Here is a 20,751-nt window from a genome sequence, read left to right as displayed (position 1 = left end):
TTTAGCGTCATAGGCGGACATGCTAAACTCTGCGCGGACATGCTACGGTGGACGGACTGAAGTACGGAACATGATTTTTTAGTCATTCTTCGTTTAACGTGCTTTTTGTGCCGTTGCCGAGTCCTGTTGCTACGTTCATAGTCAACGACGGAAATACAGGGTGCTCCAAAGGTGAATAAAAACAAAAGCATTTCAGTTATTGTTTTATTTCTATTTTAATTTGACAATGACATTGGGTAAATCGCGACCCCCAATGCTCATACACTGATTAAGTCAATTTTTGAAATTAGTGTGCCCTCTTTGCAGCATATCTGTTCTTGAGGTGTGTTATAGTTCGTGATCTATCGACATAAAACAGGGATTTCAAATGACCTATGAAAGCGATCGCGCGGGCTTGTCGAAACAAATTCATTGAGTTTAGTGTTGTGTGAGCTGTGACTCAATCTTGACTTGAGAGAGAAACAAACCCTCGACCCCCTCCCAGCCCAACTCACCGCTCAGCAGCTTTTCCCCACTTTTCAGAAACGCCAGTTCTATTAGATGGTTGGTGCGATTTAATCCAATTTTTGAGTGCCCTCTTATAGTAACCTAAAAACGACACGTAAAAGCGTGCTAAGTTTGGCCGGGCCGAATCTTATATACCCTCCACCATGCATCGCATTTGTCAAGTTCTTTGATTGACATTTTCAAATAGAAAAACACCGGTCATAGAAAAACACCACCTCCAAAATTTTGGCCAATAGGATAAGAATTACGACCTCCAAAAGCTCAAGAAGTCAAGACCCAAGATCGGTTTATATGGCAGCTATATCAAAACATGCACCGATTTGGCCCAATAACAATCCCAACCGATCTACACTAATAAGAAGTATTTGGGCAAAATTTCAAGCGGCTATCTACCACCCCACTCCAAACCCACCAAATATATATATATATAGAACAACTAAGACAATATGGGACTCAAATGAAAGGTATTTGAGAGTGGAATTCGAATCTGATATCCAAACACAAAAAATAAAAAAAAATTATATGTTGACGAAATTTTTTTTGAAAATAAATTTTTTTTAAATATCTTTGAAAAATCAAATTTGGACAAAATTTTCTCTGAAATTCAATTTGGCTCAATATTTTTCTGAAAATTAATTAAAATTTGACAAGATTAATATTTTCTCTTGAAAATTGTGCCATGAAATTCAAAGGTTGTCATAAAAATTAAGCAAAAACAATTTTTTTTTCTTGAAAATCAAATTTTTACAAAAATTTCTGTAAAAAATCTAATTTGACAAAATTTTATATGTGAAAATGAAATTCTGAAAAAAATTATGAATACCAACTTCGAAGAGAAGTTAAATTTTGACAAAATTTTTGTGTGAATTTAACATTGTCAAATGAATCTATGAAAATGGAGGTCAGTTGTGATGTTGTGTCCTAGGTTCAAATCCCGAATTCGAAATTTTTGGAAAAAAAAATTTCATGAAGTTTTCTAAAATTAAAATTTTGATTAAAATGTTTGTTTTAATTTAATTTTAATACCCACCACCATAGGATGGGGCATACTAATCATACCGTTTGTAACACTTCGAAATATTGACCTGAGTCCCGATAAAGTTTATATGTTCCTGCTCTTTTTGACATTCTTAGTCGATCTAGCCTTGTCCGTCTGCTGAAATCACGACTACAAACAAAGATATGCTTTTGAAATTTTGCAAAAAATACTTCTTAATGATGTAGGTCGTTGGGGATTGCAAATGGGCCATATCAGTTCAGATTTGGATATAGCTCCCATATAACTCGATCTCCCGATTTGAGATTATAGAAGCAGCAATTATTATCCCATTTGGCTGAAATTTTGTACGCAATGTTTGGTTACGACTTGAACAAGGTTGCCAGTTACGATCCAAATCGGTTTACAAGCTGGTATAACTTCCATATAAACCGATCTCCCGATTCGAGATCTTGAGCCCCTGGACGCCGCAATTGTTATCCGATTGACTGATATAGCTCCCATATAAACCCATATTCCGCTTTTATTCTTAAACCCCTGGAAGTCGCAATTGGTGTCCGATTTGGATGAAATTTTGTACATAGTTTTCTGTTGTGACTTCCAACATCCATGGTCGAGATAGGTCTATAACGTGATGTAGCTAAACCGATCTCCCGATTAGTACTCTACAGCCCCAAGAAGCCTAATTTCTTGACTGAATTGGCAGAATTTTTATAGGTAGAGTACACATGTGGCCTTAAACTAGTTCCTTTGTGTAAATTTTTCGTCAACTCCATAGTAGTCGGTTCCCAAGATTCGCCTTGTCCGAACTGGGCATATTTTAACACGAAATAATTTTCCATTGAAATGTAATACGTTAGCTTAGGTTGAAAAGAGGGTGCGGATACTAATCCGCCCCATGCCACTATGTACATACACCTAAGCCAGTAGTAGTCGGCTTGTTGTGAACTCTAAAAAGCAACCTCGAAAAAGGTGAAATGTAATAAGAATAGATTTCAGTATCCTCTAAAGAAATTTCATTTCTACGCCAATGATTCTGGCTGTCAAGCTTTCAGCCTTGTTGTTGAACAGACTGTTGGTTATTTGCTGTCTCATGGTGTTGTTCGCATGTTGTTCCCTACATTTTGTTGTCTTATTGCCAATTTCGGATAATTTCAAATTAATTGTGTAAACATTTTCACTCTAGTATTTCTTTCACCTCTTTTTCCTGATCATATAAACAACATGGTGTTTGTTTGCTTCCTTGGCATGCAGAATATACTTCCTTTATGGACTTTTTTTTTTCATTTCCCATTTGGTTTTTATTTTGTTTTTGGCCAAAACTCAGCAGCCATTCATTTCTTTGGCTGCTCATAATGCCCTGCCTAATGTTTGGTTGCTTGGTTGGGGCTTTCCGTTTTGTTATAAACAATATTTTTTTATTTTTTTCTTGGAGTGCAGATTTTTTGCCTAGATGTTATCTTTTTACTCACTCAGGGTGTGAAATGAAATAGCACAAAATTTCTGTATGGGGATTTGGTGGTTTCCGAGGAATAGTGTGAACTCTATGCGCCTCATCGCTATGAATGAGTTAAACAAAGTTTCATTGAATTATTCGACGGTTTGAAGGCTAGGGCCCCTTTGACTTATAGCATAAGGGAAGAAAATGTGGCAAGTTGCCTGATCCAGTACATTAAAGATTGTTATGGTTATGGCGTGAGGTTGTTTTTAATAGATTTCTTTTATTCGAAATTTGCCAGGAGGGCACACAGCATATGAAAGTGGGCAGAAACCATGCATGTGATCCACCCTATATTGATGGGTACTATAAAAATCACCTAAAATACTACCTGTAAAATTACACTTTTAACCTCATGTTAATTTTAAAATGAATTCCCTTTTTTAACTAACTTTTGCCCAAAAAGTAATTGCGGATTTTTCATATAGTCGGCGTTGACAAATTTTTCACAGCTTGTGACTCTGTAATTGCATTCTTTCTTCTGTCAGTTATCAGCTGTTACTTTTAGCTTGCTTTAGAAAAAAAGTGTAAAAAAGTATATTTGATTAAAGTTCATTCTAAGTTTTATTAAAAAAGCATTTACTTTCTTTTAAAAAATCCGCAATTACTTTTTGGGCAACCCAATATAAACAAAAAAAAAAGTCCGCCCACTCTGTACTTCATTTCAGAATATATAATAAATATCGGATGCTTTCCTGCCTTCGTAGAAATCAGTGCATCGTGCATTATGATCTCATGAACTTTTGTAATGAAAGTGAAAAGGCTGCACTTGTTGCTGTTGTTGTTTTTAAAATTTCTATGGATTTCATTATTTTTTCTGTTTATACAAAAAACAAGAAAAAAAACCAAAAGCACACCGAGATCTCTGCTGATCGTTACTGATAGCACCTCACAAATAATCGCATTCATGAAGTGTGAATGGTGTTTTTGTTTCGGTTTTTTTCTCAACAAATTTACCCAGAGATGAGCAAAAACAAAAGCAGCAGGAATTGCGTCAAATGGTATGGTCATTGAGAAGGGGGGTGTACATGGGTGCGCAGGCGAGAGAAGAGAGTTGACATAGGCAATAAACAAACGTTGCACAAATGCCCCCATCATTGTGAATGCCCCTTTCACTTCTTCTCATACAAACATAGAGAAGAACCATGGTCATAGGCATAGTAGGTGGTGGGAGAGAGGAAGAGAGAGAGGGAGAGAGAGAAAAAAACAAAGCATATGGTTGATTTGAGTAGCTAACACCATCAACATTATTTAAAAAAAACACCCAGTACAAAAAAGTATTTGTTTTGTTGAATCAAATAGAATTTATGTGTGTATAAATACACTTTTAATGGACTTTATGGACGATATCCACATTACGAACGCCAACTTGTACAAATACGTGTATCCATGGAAAACAGCCAACAAGTGCTAGCTAAAGTGTTTTGATGAATCTCTATATTTTTTTGTTATTCTTTTCCCTCTCTGTTGTTTAGTTTAAACATTTAATTTGTTGCTCTTTTTCATACACTTTTTCATTTTTTTATATATTTTTTTTGTTTCTTCTTCTATTTTTAGATGTCGAAGAACTTTCAACAAAACTCATGGCCAAATTGGCTGAGGTACAAAGTTTGGAGGGTGGCACCTTCTTTATAGGCAATGCTGATGCCCTAAGAATACCGCCATCTGCCACAACGCTAACAGCGGGAACAGGATTTCATCAACCGCAACATGTAATGTTACCAGGTAAGATCAGACAAAAACAAGTAAAAGCGTGCTAAGTTCGGCCGTGCCTAATCTTAGGAACCCACAACCATGGATTCTGCTAAAGTATGGGACCTTTATCTAGTTATAGACCGAATTGGATCGTACTTGGCCCAGGTTTTTAGAGTCATAACGGAACACTATATCCAAAATTTCAGTCAAATCGGATGAAAATTTAGACTTCCAGGCGCTCAAGAAGTCTAATCGGGAGATTAGTTCATATGGGAGCTATATCAGGTTCTTGACCGATTTGGACCGTACTTAGCACAGTTGTTGGAAGTCATAACAGAATAATTCAGCCAAATCGGACTAAAATTGTGACTTCCTAAGTCTAATCGGGACATCAGTTTATATGGGAGCTATATCTGAATCTGAACTGATATTTCCCATTTGTCCTCTCGAACGACCTACATCGATACTAAGCATTTGTGCAAAATTTCAAGCGGCTAGCTTTGCGCGTTCGACCTCTATCGTGATTTCTACAGACGGACGGACGGATCGACTCAGATTGTAGAGACGATCAAGAATATATATACTTCATGGGGTCTTAGACGAATAGTTCGAGGTGTTACAAACGGAATGACTAGTTTAGTGTATCCCATCCTATGGTGGTGGGTATAAGAAATGCACACGAAAGTTCCGAAATAACAACGACCTTAACCATGTGTATGGTTAAGTTTTTTATAAACTTCATGTTTGCACTAGAGAAATACTTGAAGCTCAGAATAGGCCTGTTTTATTTTTGAATACTAGGATTTTTATAGGATTAAATTGGATAAATAAGTTCGACCTTGGGTATCCAGGCAAAGGTTCGCTCCGGACTTTGCAAGTACATCGGCCTTCTCATTCGTCTTGATATCCTTTTTTTAGCTCCAGGGATGGTTTTGAAGCTCCAGCCCATACATGTGAGTTGTATTCCCTTTTCGGTCATATGAAAATGGTAGTGATGTTAAGAAGATCAGAAGGAGTGAAGTAGGAAGCCTAAGCACTTGAATGCTTCTTTCGACACTTCAAATACATGTTTAGCCTAACGAACATCACTTTGTATTTTTATGCCCAGAACGTCAAAAGCTTCTGATTGCTCAATGTTGATAGACAAATATGATCGTAATGGGTCAGCGAATCGTTTGTGTGACAACAAACAGCACTGAGTCTTCCGTGCGTTAAAATCTACTCGATTCATTCGACTCCACTCACAAATGGCCAGCAAATCCTGGCAGAGTGTATCGCCCATAACCCACCTTATGTCCCCAATCTCTCGAAGACTCGGCCTATGGTCGAATAAATACGAATGACAGAGATTACTGTCATCCCAACATGACCCAACAGATCATTGATGAAAACCAGAAGAAGAGAGGGAGAAAGGACAGAGTCGTGGGGTACAACTGCGGTATTGGATAGTGCGATCTCTGAAAAGCTCGAAATAAATCGAACGAAGCCTTATCGACATCAAATGCGACAAGCTTTGATAGTAGTGCACCGTGCCAGACCCTATCAAATGCCTTGGAGATATCCAGAGCCACAACCTTACACTCAACAAACTGGTGGATTGAGCGACTCTAACATTCCGACAGAAATGCCATGAGGTTGCCCGTAGAGCGATTTATGCGTAACCCATACTGTTGGTCGCTAAGAAGATCATTAGGCTCTGGAGGGAGTGCTCCTCTCTAGGTTGCGTAACGGATGAACAAGCGTCGAAGAACACTTGATATGAAAGACAAGTGTGGATATGCCATCTGGGCCCAGAGATTTATTTACGTCTAGATTCTCAAGAACAAGATTCAACAAGAGCGTGCTAAGTTCGACCGGGCCGAATCTTATATACCCTCCACCATGGATCGCATTTGTCGAGTTCTATGCACAGTATCTCTTTTTAGGCAAACTAGGAATATTGAATAAGAACTGTTATGACATTGGAGCTATATCAAGTTATACTCCGATTCGGACCATAAATGAATGCTGAACATTGTAGAAGTCATTGTGTAATATTTCAGTTCATTCGGATAAGAATTGCGCCTTGTAGGGGCTCAAGAAGCAAAATCGCGAGATCGGTTTATATGTGAGCTGTATCAAGCTATAGATCGATTCAGACCATATTGGAGACGTATATTGAAGGTCATGGGAGAAGCCGTTGTACAAAATTACTGCCAAATCGGATGAGAGTTGCGCCCTCTTGTGGCTCAAGAAGTGAAGATCCCAGATCGGTTTATATGGCAGCTTTATAAGGTTATGTACCGATTTGCGTCATACTTAGCACAGTAATTGGAAGTCATAACAAAACACCACAATTTCACCCAATTCGGATGAAAATTGGGCACTCCAGCGGCTCAAGAAGATCCAAGATTGGTTTTTATGGCAGCTATACCAGGTGATGACCCGATTTGAACCATACTTTGCACAGTTGTTGGAAGTGATACCAAAACACCACGTGCAAAATTACAGCCAAATCGGATAAGAATTGCGCCCTCTAAAAGCTGAAGAAGTCAAAACCCCAGATCGGTTTATGTGGCAGCTACATAAGGTTATGAACCGATTTAAACCATACTTAGCACAGTTGTTGGAAGTGATACCAAAACAACACGATATACCAACAACACGTGATACCAATTTCAGTCAAATTGGACGAGAATTGCGCCGTCTATAGGCTCAAGAAGTCAAGATCCAAGATCGGTTTATATAGCAGCTATATCAAAACATGGATCGAATTGGCCTGTTTACAATCCCAACTAACCTAAACTAATAAAAAGTATTTGTGTAAAATTTCAAGGGCCTAGCTTTGCTCTTTCGAAAGTTAGCGTGCTTTGGAGAAACAAGCAGACGGACGGATGGACAGACGTACGGACATGGCTAGATCGACTTAAAACGACATGACGATCAAGAATATATATACTTTATGGGGTCTTATACGCATATTTCGAGGTGTTACAAACAGTATGAAAAAATTAGTATATCCCCATTCTATGGTGGAGGGTATAAGAAAGCTCTCTATCATATACAATAATGAATTGTTATTGTTGTTCCTTGAACATAAAAGATAATACAAAAAATCCGTTTGATGCTCACCACCCTATTTTGCACTGTTCTCATGTCTTGAATAGCAAATCATGGCTAGAATGACAGCAGTTTTGAGCCCACCACTTGGTATTGAATGGCATAGCATAATAAATATGAAATGGTGTAGTGGGGTTCCCACATCACACATGCATGAGGTATATATAAAAATCCTAATGGTTTACATTATTGGTGTTAATTTTTGATAGAAGATGGATATAGTAAAATAATATCGATTTTAATCAAAAACAGGTATTGCACCACTTTGTCAATTACTTTTTTTTGTCTGTATGGGGCAGGATTCACTGAATAAGGTTAAGTCAAGCGATCAGCCGACATAACATTTTTTTTTTTTAATTTTGGCAGTACTTGGCATTGAGGATGTCAACTTATTCTCTTTTTACATTCATTCTTTGTTTACGTGTTCTCCTAGTTGATGACATTTTCAATCGACAGATTTGACATCTTTAATGATATTCATGGTGCCTATCCACTTTATGTTTGAGCAATTGACCTAACCTTCTATTAGTGAATCCTGTCTGTAACGTCTTTATTTAAAAAAAATGTGAAAAGTAGATTGTTTGTTAATTATTACAAATTGCTCAAATAGTTTTAACTCTGTCAGACTTTTTGCGCCATTCAAGATTTAAGGCCTATTCGGCCAATTTACTAAGAATAATAATTTTGTAAACATCTTTTCCTAGTTTTGGGTATAACATTAATCTTGCCCACATTGGTAGTTTTCAGAAACACGGATATCGTTCATATTTGATTATTTTAATCATTCTTGTTTACATTTAGTTTAATCTGTATGGGATATGTGCGTAATCAGTAAGAAAAGCTGATGCGCAATTTCCAAATGCAAAAAATTCGCTTCGCTCATAATTTGTTATCATTAAGAATCCAAACACATTTCTTATTTATTGCGCTAAATTTTTTGAGTTGCTGGCAAAAACATGCACATAAAAATAATATATTGTCTATTTCAATATATGTAGGAAATATTTTGCATTCCACATTTTTATGCCGTTAGCGGTGAGTGAGTGGCCATGAAGTGAAATTTCAGGTCCATTAGTTTTCCAATTGGCTCTGGTATTAAGCAGAGGGAGAGGCGTCATACCCTAATGCTGCTCATTGTTTTTATTTGTTACCACAGTGGGTCGTAAATTTTGAATTCCAAAATCTTCCTAAGTTGGTGTGCGTGTGTGTGTGTGTGTGCATTTATTTCTCATTTCAAGTGTTTCTTATTGCCCATTACACTCCCCTGTTAACACGCGCCTGGCGGGACATCATTTCCCTGAGGACTGACTGCATACAAATTTAATCCCTCTACAAGATGTTTGCCGAAAGAGTAGGGGGCGTAGGGATAATTTAAATCTTTTCATTTGGTGTTTTCTAATGTCAATGTTAACAACAACTTTGACATATCGATCGCTTGTTGTTTGTGGTAATTGCAGTAGTGTCACCAAACTCAGTGCGTGTGTGCAGTTTTTCAAGAGATTCAATTCGAGTACTTTGCACTGCAGGGCCTCTGGCCTAAGTTAAAGAAAGAGTAAAAGAGTCAGAGCTAGTTTTGAAAAAATATATGGAGAAGACAATAAGAATTTAGTGGCTAGAGAGATGTGTGGTGTATGTTCTCTGGCCATATGTAGGTGAATTACAGTAAACATGTATTTGTTGTTGTTGTTGCATTGAGAGACTTTGCATGTAGATTGAAGTGTCTTGAAGTGTTAATGATTATTTGATGCCTTTGCCATGTTGTTGTTGGCTATTTATACCAGCACTTGGTTTTTGGGTTTTAAGTTTATGTTTATTTTCAGCTTGTCGCTAAAGTGTTCAAAAATTTACATTCAAATATCGTCACAAATGTTTATTGTAACATGAATCTTCAAGAAAGTGATTATGAGTTATAATTTCAAAATAACTTTTAGGGGTCACATCGTACCTTTGCCTCCAAAGTATACAGAAAAAATTAACTCGTAGAAAAACCCAACCACCAATTTTGTATGTGAAACTTTAAATTCTCAATTTTATCATTGAATCGAAAACATTCTTTGTTGAAGTACGTAAGTAGGTCTCTACAAGAGACTTGACAGACAAAATTATTGATATTTTGTTGACTTTCAGCAAATTCTTTAGTTGAGGTACTTGTAAAAATGGGCGTACTACCATGTAAAGCACAAAACTCCAATGCCATTCATGACTTAGAAACACAGGATCGAGTCCCCCGGTCGGCCAAAAAAAAATTTAATTTTTTTTCATTTAACTTATTTTAGAAATTTCGGCATAAAAAATATAAATTTCGTATTCAGAAAAACAATTTTGGAGTGATTTTTACCTTTTTTTATACCCTCCACTATTGGATGGGGGTATACTATTTTCGTCATTCTGTTTGTAAGTAGTTACAAAAAATATTCGTCTGAGACCCCATAAAGAATGTATTGGGTAGCCCAAAAAGTAATTGCGGATTTTTCATATAGTCGGCGTTGACAAATTTTTTCACAGCTTGTGACTCTGTAATTGCATTCTTTCTTCTGTCAGTTATCAGCTGTTACTTTTAGCTTGCTTTAGAAAAAAAGTGTAAAAAAAGTATATTTGATTAAAGTTCATTCTAAGTTTTATTAAAAATGCATTTACCTTCTTTTAAAAAATCCGCACTTACTTTTTGGGCAACCCAATATATTCTTGATCGTCGTAACATTTTATGCCGATCTAGCCATGTCCGTCAGATTGGAATGAAATTTTGCATGACGTATTTTGTTATGATATTCAACTATGCCAAGTATGGTTCAAATCGGTTCATAACCTGATATAGCTGCCACATAAACCGATCTACTTCTTCAGCCTCTAGAGGGCGCAATTCTTATCCGATTGGAATGAAATTTTCCACGAAGTATTTTGTTATGATGTCCAACAACTGTACCATGTTTGGTTCAAATCGGTTGATAACCTGATAAAGCTGCCATATAAACCGATCTTGGGTCTTGATTTCTTCAGCCTCCAGAGGGCGCAATTCTTATCCGATTGGAATGAAATTTTCCACGAAGTACAATATTTTGTTATGATATCCAACAACTGTACCATGTTTGGTTCAACTCGGTTGATAACCTGATATAGCTGCCATATAAACCGATCTGGGCACTTGACTTCTTGAGCTTCTAGAGGACGCAATTCCTATCCGATTTGTCTGAAATTTTGCTTGACGTATTTTATAATGACTTTCAACAACTGTGCCAAATAGGATTCAAATCGGTTCGTAACCTGATATAGCTGCCATATAAACCGATCTGGGATCAAGAATTCTTGAGCCTCTAGGTGTCGCAATTATTATCCGATTTGGCTGAAATTTTGTACGACGGATCCTCTCATGACCATCAACATACGTGTTTATTATGGTCTGAATCGGTCTACAGCCTGATACAGCTCCCATATAAATCCATCTACCGATTTTGTTTCATAAGCCCCCAAAGGGCGCAATTCTTATTCGAATTGGCTGACATTTTACACAGGTCTCCAATATGTAATTTAATTGTGGTCCGAACCGGTCCATATCTTGATATCGCTCTAATAGCAAAGCAAATCTTTTCTTTTATTCTTTTTTGGCCTAAGAAGAGATGCCGGGAAAAGAACTCGACAAATGCAATTCATGGTAGAGGGTATATAAGATCCGGCCCGGCCGAACTTAGCACGCTTTTACTTGTTCTAATTTAATTAATTGATACACTTATTACTGTGCAGCGTTACTTAATGTTTTATTTCATCATAAAAAAGATGATGTCGGTAGGCTAGAGGATGCGCGCAAGACTGCCAAATATGAGATCAATATCAAAATTATTAAAATTTGTTTTTAAGTGCAATAGTTGAGAGTGACAGAGGAAAACCTGAGAGCAGCAGTTAAACTAATGAGACAAAGCAGTGCGAGCCGAACAAAGAAAACGAAAATACCACCAGCCGAACAAAGCACATGCGTTGACTGGTTAGATGGGCTTTTGCCTTGCTTATGGATATATTGTTGTTGTTGTTGTTATAAGTTGGCTTGCAAAGAGTGCCTTTCAACAACAAATTTGTACTTTGGATCGTTGAGATTCAAAATAAATTGTTGGAGGTAAATTAACAACTTTCGTAGTTGTTATTTCGACCAAAGTTGTTGTTTTTCAAAATTATTTTTATCTGTGTAAGACACATCTAACTTTACAAGAGAAGTCTTTTAATGAATTCACTTAGACTTCAAGAAAAACTTCTTTGAATTTGGATAAAACTACGCCCTTAAGAATTTTAGGTCTAGTGCGTGTGTTTTCTCCAATTAGCCCTTCATAAGACCGCATATAAACCGATTTCATGTCTCGCTTCTTGAGCCCCTACCATCAATTTTGATTTCGTCATAATATCTTAGCGAACACTGTATAAGAAATTAATCGCAGTATTGACACTTTTCGCCTTGCCTCTACGTTTAACCACTATTCTTTCACCCTCATCATTGTCCTCATAGCCACAATCGATGAAGAATACGCCACAACATCAATGACATTTTTAGAAATAAAAAATAACCCATAAATTGTTCTTTTTAAAACACAATTTGTTTTCAGTGATTTTTTGTTCGACTTTTTTGAACGTGGCAATTCAAAGTGATCGTGTTATTGTGGTTGATGTTTAATCTTTTTATGGGCGATTGTTATGGCCACACGTCGCCTATCAATTGTCAATACGCGACAAAAAACATGAAAACATTTTATGAATTTTTAACAGAGCAAAACAGAAAAAAAACACCAACTTCCACCACCAAGTGTTGGAGGAAAATCGGAATTTTATTTCAATAAAATAAAAAAAAATTAAGAATGCTTTAGACAAAAATAACATAACTTAAGGATATATAAAATATGTGACTGTACGTACGTATGAATGACGGACGAATGGTCGAGACGTATGAATTCATACAGCCATAAAATCATTCATTCAACATTAAAAATTAAAAACAAGAAAAAAACGTTTATAACATTTGGAGACAGCGGGCGTACGCATGGATAGATGGAAGTACGGAAGGAAGAATGACGTTTGAGTTTTTTTTGAGACTTGCCTCGAATTGTGTTTATTAAGGTGCGATTTATGGTTTACGTTCCCATCATAGTCATGGCATTTTGATTCGTTTGTTTATTCGTCTTTTTCAAAAAAAAAAAAAAAAAAAAATCAAAATACGTTTTTCATTGAGTAAACGTGTTCAATGAATAAAGTATTTATTTATTTATTGATTGTAATTTTTTGTCTTCTCTTTTTCCCCCCTTTTTTCTTTAGAAAAATCGGATAAACACCATAACCACCTCCAAGCCAACCACCTCCACCACCACCATCATAATCAACAGCAGCAGCAGCATCATCATCTGCACCCACATGATCGTCGAATATTTAATACCACGACAATCAAATCGGGCAATGTTTATATTGAAGATGGCAATGGAACAGGTTCAAAATGTTAAGCGGGCCCCAGCGAGTGCCTTAATAAAACACAACAGAAAATCCCCGAAAAAACACCACACCATCCCCTCGCAATCTTGGGCTCCCGAAAACCAGCAAATCAAACGGCAGCAGCTATCATTCAAGCGAATTGAAAATTCTAATGAAAGCTAAGAAAATCATACAAATCACAGAAGATTATCCCAACGGAAATGCGCTAAAAACGAAAGAAAAACAACTCTAAGAAACTGGAACATACTTAAAATCAAATTATTAATAATGATAATAATAATAATAACAATAACAAATAAAAACACAACATCGATTAAGAAACAAAAAAAGAAGAATACTCCACTTTATTAAGTACCGATGCCACTAACATTTTGTCAACCTATGAAGGTAATTTATCGAAATTAGCTTTTCTGACTCCATAAAACAGCTGATTTCAATGTAAAGAGTGAAACAATTCTAGTGGTTTTGACAGTAATCACGATTGATCATCCATTCACAATAGAGGTCTCTCACAATCAAAAGTTTCTTCTTTCTCTCTGTCTCCCTTTTTCTCCCACTTTATATATATATGTGTGTGTGTATATTAATTTATTGCTATCGAACTTTTGTTGTTTTGTTGTACTATTTTTATCAATTTTTTGTTAGTTATTTTCTTAAAAAAAATATATTAAAAAACGTGAAAAAAATCGAAAATTTTAACAAAAAATCTTCAAAAAGTATATCCTTGTGTATATAGATACATTTTAAACTATTGAATATATATATTTATCGATAACGATTACATATAAGGCTGTGCGATTAATTGATAAAACACACCATTTTCGAGCGAACCACAACCCTATTACAATATTTCGACTTCGATGTATGTAATTTTCGAAAAAAAAAAAAATAATTATAAATGATAATTTTTTTCTAAATATTGTACAGCCTTTTTTTTATCAAATTGGAACATGTATTTTTTTAATACACTTCAGAGTTTATGACCTTGTTTCGCAGGCATTCCACTTAATAACAAAACACACCACATTTTTAGCAAGTTGACCGGCTTTCTCGGCTAACAGACACCGGTACGTAGGTGTCCCGATACCAGACATGAACCAACTTAGGTAGCACAGTGTTCCTAAGTTAAAATTTCGGTTTTCGAGGTTACTGGCCGATTACTGGCTTAGGTATATGTCCATAGTGGCATGAGACGGATTAATATCTGCACCCTCTTTTCAAGCTAACCTAAGCCTATGTCAGCAATGATTATGGTGAAAAATAAAAAAAATGGAAGTAAAAAGTTGTACAATTCCGATTTTATAGTGGAATATTCGACAATTTTCTATCTTCACCCTATATTTTGCAACCGATGTGTGCGTGCAAGTTTTGCATTTCATATTCTAGCAGTCTGTAAGTTGTGGTGAATTCGTTAAAAGAAGAAAAGTTAAAAAAGAAAATGTTAAAGTTTAATTTTTGTTTCTTACATATTTTGGCTGAAAAGGCCGATACCAAGAATCTTGCATCAAATCGGTATGACAATGTAACGGAAAGTTGCCAACACTTATAAAAAAAAGTCTACTAATATTGGGAAACACTGTCTGCCAACCGTCTGTAGTCAATTTTTGTGCAGTAGCATCTTTTAAAATGTAAATATTTAAAGAAGTTCATATTTCCACAGCTTTTCTTTGTATTTATCTAAGATACAATGTTGTCTTTATCACAAAGTCAAGTTCCTAACCTTTACCGATATTAAAGGCGCCAAGTTAAAGAGTTATTAAACAAAAATTTAAAATAATAATTCTTTAATATCAAGTAAAAAATCGTTTGCCAAAGGCAAAATGATTACTTAAAAAACTGGAATATTTCTTTAAATTAAGTTTGTCATCTTGGGAACTAATCTTTAAAGTTAGGGCCATATGTTTTTAAGTGTAGCAAGAAGGGCTAATAACGTTCTTCATTTAAAATATTAACGAAAACGTATCAATAATGATTTTTCTAAGGAAGTCAAATTGAAAGGTTAACTGAAAAATACACCTTTGGGAAGCCATACATAAAGGATAAGTTGATTTAACTCGCCTTTTTCAATTTCGTTCAAATCCAGCGAAAAATTAAATGTACCATCAGAAAGACCTTTCAGATTCCTGCTAGATTTATTGGAGAAGAAGAAGAAAACAATCGACCATTTCGTCACTCCAATTCATCAAATCAAGACATAATCTAATAAAAGCTATTGTCGAACTAAACATGTCTTTTGTAAAAATATTTTCTGTGTTAAATTTCATCTCAATGCATTACATATTATGGATTTCAACAGTTTTGCGACAATCAAGGAAATATATACATACAGAAATAGATAAACATATTTAAAAATTTAAATTGAATCTTTTTAAATTACTTTCCTTGTTAATGTTTGATTTAATAATAGATTCAGAAAAAGAAAAATAATTTTTTCCAAACTTAGAGAAAAAATCGGCTTATGCTATTTTTTAAGCAAAATAATATGGCGAAAAATCGAAAATCTGGCAGTTCAGAGCTACCGATTGCCTGGGATCAAGACAGCAAACAGTTGATCACATTTTGGTTGTGTGTCAAGGCGGATTTAAAAAGGTGGTCTCACGCGAACATCTGTTAACAGCCGGCCGGATTCGACGGTATTAAGATGTCAGATTTTTGTATGTATTCTCTTTGTTGTTATCTTCTTTTACGCATATTCTCTGCTCATGTATGCACAGGCATTCAAATTTCTTTGCGTGTGTTGACAAAACAGCGATCAGCGATCAGCTTGATGCCAAGATGGCGAATTGCACCATTTGATTTGTAGTTGTTGTACCACCACCTTTAATTGTTTCATGATCCCCTTTAATTGTTTCATGATGGTTGTGTGTGCGCATTATAGTTTAAAACCACGGCACAAACAATCAACGAAAAATGGCGCGAACTAGTAACATACTCAAAATCGAAGTTGTACTAATCACTGATTTTGACAGATAGTGCACTCAGTACTTTGTTGTTGGCCTGTTAATAGATATATTTTGGCTGGTACTATGTTCGTTTTTCGCAAAACTTTTTCTTCATAACCTTTTTTCAGATAATTGATTTTGAAGCAAAAAACTTGCTGTAGAACAATCCCCCAGACAATTTTAATAAAATTATTCTGTAATCATTGAGATTTTAATATTGTTTCAAAAAAGTGATCGCGGAAAACACATGTTTTCAACTGTGAAAAACAAACATAATACCAGTCATATAGTGGTGAGAATAAAGTTTCAAGATGGGAGCCACCACACAACTATTTTCTCAATATCATTGGGCAGTGAGGTGTATTTCTAACTCTAGCTTACTCTCCATATCGATAATTTAAACAACACTAACACATCTTATGGGAGATTAACATGATAAATCAAACGTTTTATCATAGTGTGTACGTGTTGATTGTATATTTTCTCAAAAGGTTGCTATTATTTTTGCTTTTTGCTAGCGAATTCCTTTTTTTTTTCCTAAATTAGAACTTTAAACTAAAGTCGTTCCAATAACAAGTAGCGAAAAATTGCTGCGAAAAGTAAAAATAGTACGGTACATCAATTTCTTCTTTTCATGGCTTTTCTTCAAAGAACAACAATAACTAATTTCGAACACATTACATTATTGGTATAGTATGAGCCAAAAACAATTTATAAAAAAGGCAAAAACTTTGGTATACGTACATGAGGAGATATTTTACAGGAATTGGCTTGTGATGGAAAATCTTAAATTTCCATGTGCTTTTTCATTGAAATTTAAGCTTAAACGATGCAAATTCCCAGGCTATGAACTGTAGGGCAGGCAGATAGGAAGTTAGAGAATATGATTCTCCTACTGATGATGAGCCCTTGCAAAGCTGAAAAACGTCTGCTAATGGTGTATTGTCTATGAGCATTTCATAGGTTGTTAGGCCACTTCTTTTCAGTAATCAATAGAAAAGTCCTTCATTCTGGTGAGATTCATTCAATTGTCAAATTATTTGGATTCTCTTCCTTTTTGGGAAAAATAACGAAAAAAAAACAAAATAAATTGACTAGAATGTTGTTGCAGAAGGCTTTGGAAGCCCGGTACTGTGGTCTTGGCTTGTAGTTTCACTTGAGAGTTTGGGATGTCGATGCTGTGCAATCACAATTGACAAGAATTTTGCAAGTGCATTCGACCTCGGTCTGTTTCTATAGAATAACCTACTCCACAATCAGCTGCTCTACTGATCTAAGATTTAACAATAACTCTCCAATTCCACATATATGCTTTTTGTCATTTGAACTATTACTGATTTAACTATTAAACTATTACCAGATTTAACTCAATATACGTCAAATATAAAAACCTAGCGCATGCTAATGCCAGAAGAAACTGGCTAAGTGTTTGCTTATGGATATACAAAATACAAAACTTGGAAAATACAGTTAATTTAATTTAACATTTTTAAAACAGTAAATCAACATTTTTGTCTCACAAAAACACATACAAGTATTCTTCTTAAATTAAAAATTATTAAAATTAAGTAAAATATTTAATTCCAAATTTCTGATTGATACATAATTGGTATTAATAATTGAAATTGGCTTAACGATTAAATTGAAAAATCAATGATTATCCGAGAAAATTGGTTTGGCACTGGTTAGGTGAGTTGGAATGTCTGAAGTACTAGGTATATACTAGGGTGTACACTCGATTATTCTTGACCTTTCAAATAATCGAACAATTGAAAATTAAATAATGTCAAATAAACAAAAAACGGAATAATTGAGAACGGTTAATCGATTTATCGTTTGATGTTAACAAAGCAAGGTGGATTAATAAAGGTGGTCTCACGCACACAGCTGAAAACAGCCCGCCACTTTGAAGATATAAAGATGTCAATTCTGTGTTTACATTCACAGCAAACCAACCCATTTTTTGCACATTCTGTGTATATGTGTTTCTCTTTCTCTCATTTTACGTGTACACGTACACAAATGAGCGGAAATTTTCTCTCATATTACCTGTGCACGTATACACACGAGCGCAAGCTTCTTTGGTTGTGTTGAGAATCTTAAACGAACTTGATGGCTAGATGGCGAATTCCACCATATGATTTGTGTGATAAGTGAGTCTGATGGCAGTCTGCCAGGTTCTCAAAGAAATGGGAAACTAAAGTGTAAATCCTTCTGACTGCCAGTGTGGGACACACATACAGAAGGTGTTCAAATGTGTCTTCTTCTTCGATGTCCTCACAGATTCTGCAAAAGTCATTATTGGCAACCTTCACTCTGTCAGCATGCTTTCCGATCAGCCAGGGACCTGTCATGAGGGACACAATGACTGAGACGTCTGTTCTACCCAGTGATAGCAAAGTGGTAGACTTCTTCAAGTTTAGATGAGACCACATGTTCACAGCACCCTCTTTGTGACCATCTATCATTCGTTGTCCTTCGTCCGCTTTGCAATTCCCTGGGATATCTCTGTGGCCCGGCACCTAGAGCAGATTAATTTTAAACTGTTCAGCCATCTTGTTGAAAGATTTGCGACAGCCGATGGCGGTTTTTGTGTTCAAAAATATGTTTTCCAGGGATTTAATGGCTGCCTGGCTGTCTGAAAAGATATTTATGCCAATCATCGTTTTGACATTTTATCTTAGCCATTCCACCACTTCCTTAATTTCAAGGATCTCCGCTTGATATACATTGCAATGGTCGGGTAACCTTTTCGATATGACCAGTTCTAGATCTTTAGAGTACTTCCCAAAACCCACCTGGTCGTCGAGTTGGAACCATCCGTATAGAAAGTCTATGTAACTTCTATTACATATTCTATTGCAAATCGACATACTTTATGAAAAATATTTGAAGGATAACATCTAGGTTTTGGTTTATTAGACATATTAAACGATTAATCGACAGCTTCTTTCGGCCTTGTTCCAATAATAGTTGAACCTGAATTTTCATATAAATGATAAATCGAATAATCCACAAAAAAAAAACTAATAAATATACTCTCTGGTATATCCTTATTTCAAGGCCTACTACTCAGGAATTCTTTAAGAAATCATAGCAGAAGAGTACATGACCATGTTAAATCGTTAATAACATTCTCATATAGTTGTCGCGAAACTTATGCATGACATCTTAGGCGACATTGTGAATGAAAAAACCTGGTGTATATCCAACCAAATTATAAAATTGTGGTTCTTGAAATCTTTTTTCTATTTGCAGATATGGGGGCAACTGCCATTTGTATATTCATTGAAGACATGTTCATGCACAATGTCGCTTACGATGTCAGGTATGATTTTCGCGACAATTATATGAGAATGTTATCAACGATTCAAGATGGTCATGTACTATGATTTCTTAAAGACATCATATTATGATTTCTTAAAGACATGGACTCTTGAGTAGTAGGCCTTGAAACAAGTGAGACTTATCTTTGAAGAGGTGCCGTTTAGCAGTTCAAAGCAATTAAGATTACTGCTTAAGATAATAATGAATTATTTTGTCTGCAAATTCAAACATTTCCGGGTTTACATTTTTGGCATGTTAATAAAGAAGTTCCGTTATATTTTTCCCTCATAAATTATTAGCCTTCCTATGTTTGTTTATACCATTAATCGCACACATGGCCATTTATGAACGCTGCGATTTGCAGCAGCAAATAAAGTGAAAGACTTTGTACAGACTTTTCACTCCATAAATATTATATTAATTATTAGGTAATTATAATTAGTGAAAGAAACAAAAAGTTTCCTACACAATTTTCAAGCAAAAGAAAGGATGTTTTCGTTAGCAAGCAAATAAAGAAGCCATAAATTCTCTTATGAAAATAAACATTTAAAGCAAATAGTTCTACTTAATGTAAATATTTATATATAATAAACATATAACTAATATTAATGATATAGATTCGTATACACAAAATATAATCAGAAAGTTAAAATGTTTAAAAATTTGAATTTTAAGAATTATTCGTAAGAGGAAGAAGAAAATGGAGCAGACACATACAGTTTTGTAGCTGCAACTACAGAGGCCTGTTGCAAAAAAAATATTAATTGTTTTCTTTTTTGGTTTGATTCAATACTACCACCAATCAATCAATAGTCATTAAAACACACACACACATATATATAGCTACAAAGTTAATCACATAAGAAATTCCCATAAACCTCCATTCTCCATAATTTATAAACTTCCTGTCTAAAATACTTTGGAAATCGAGCAACCCTCCTTAACCGCTGTCATTCAAAAGTCTTCAACACTATAAAGGAATCACTTCCAAATGTTATACATTTGGCATACAATAGATTTTAGTATTAAAGAACAAAAAAAAAAGAGAAATAATAAAAATTTGCAATAAATGAATGAATAAATTAAAAAGGAAAACATCAAAGCCACATTGTCTTATTATTAATTGTTTACCTGAGCAGCAGAAGCAATTGGAAATTAATAGCCTTTTCATTACGTTAGGCGGCAATGTGCAACAATTTTTTCTATGAAATTGGCTTCGTCTTCAG

General features: G+C 35.2%; 1 protein-coding gene across 1 annotated transcript in view; it reads left to right on the top strand.

The window, feature by feature from the left end:
- The window catches only part of LOC106082012 (tumor necrosis factor receptor superfamily member wengen), a 52,584-nt gene extending 38,179 nt beyond the window's left edge, over positions 1–14,405 (top strand). Inside the window, exons 4-5 of the mRNA XM_059366814.1 lie at positions 4,560–4,727; positions 13,086–14,405. Of these exons, the coding sequence (XP_059222797.1) occupies positions 4,560–4,727; positions 13,086–13,267 (350 nt within the window). The 3' untranslated portion in view covers positions 13,268–14,405. The remainder of the gene's footprint in view (positions 1–4,559; positions 4,728–13,085) is intronic.
- The last annotated feature ends 6,346 nt before the right edge of the window (positions 14,406–20,751 follow it).

Source organism: Stomoxys calcitrans, chromosome 4, assembly GCF_963082655.1.
Source record: "Stomoxys calcitrans chromosome 4, idStoCalc2.1, whole genome shotgun sequence".
In the NCBI taxonomy this organism is placed as follows: domain Eukaryota; kingdom Metazoa; phylum Arthropoda; class Insecta; order Diptera; family Muscidae; genus Stomoxys; species Stomoxys calcitrans.
The sequence above is the reverse complement of the archived record's forward strand: the minus strand, read 5'-3'. Positions and strand labels throughout refer to the sequence as shown.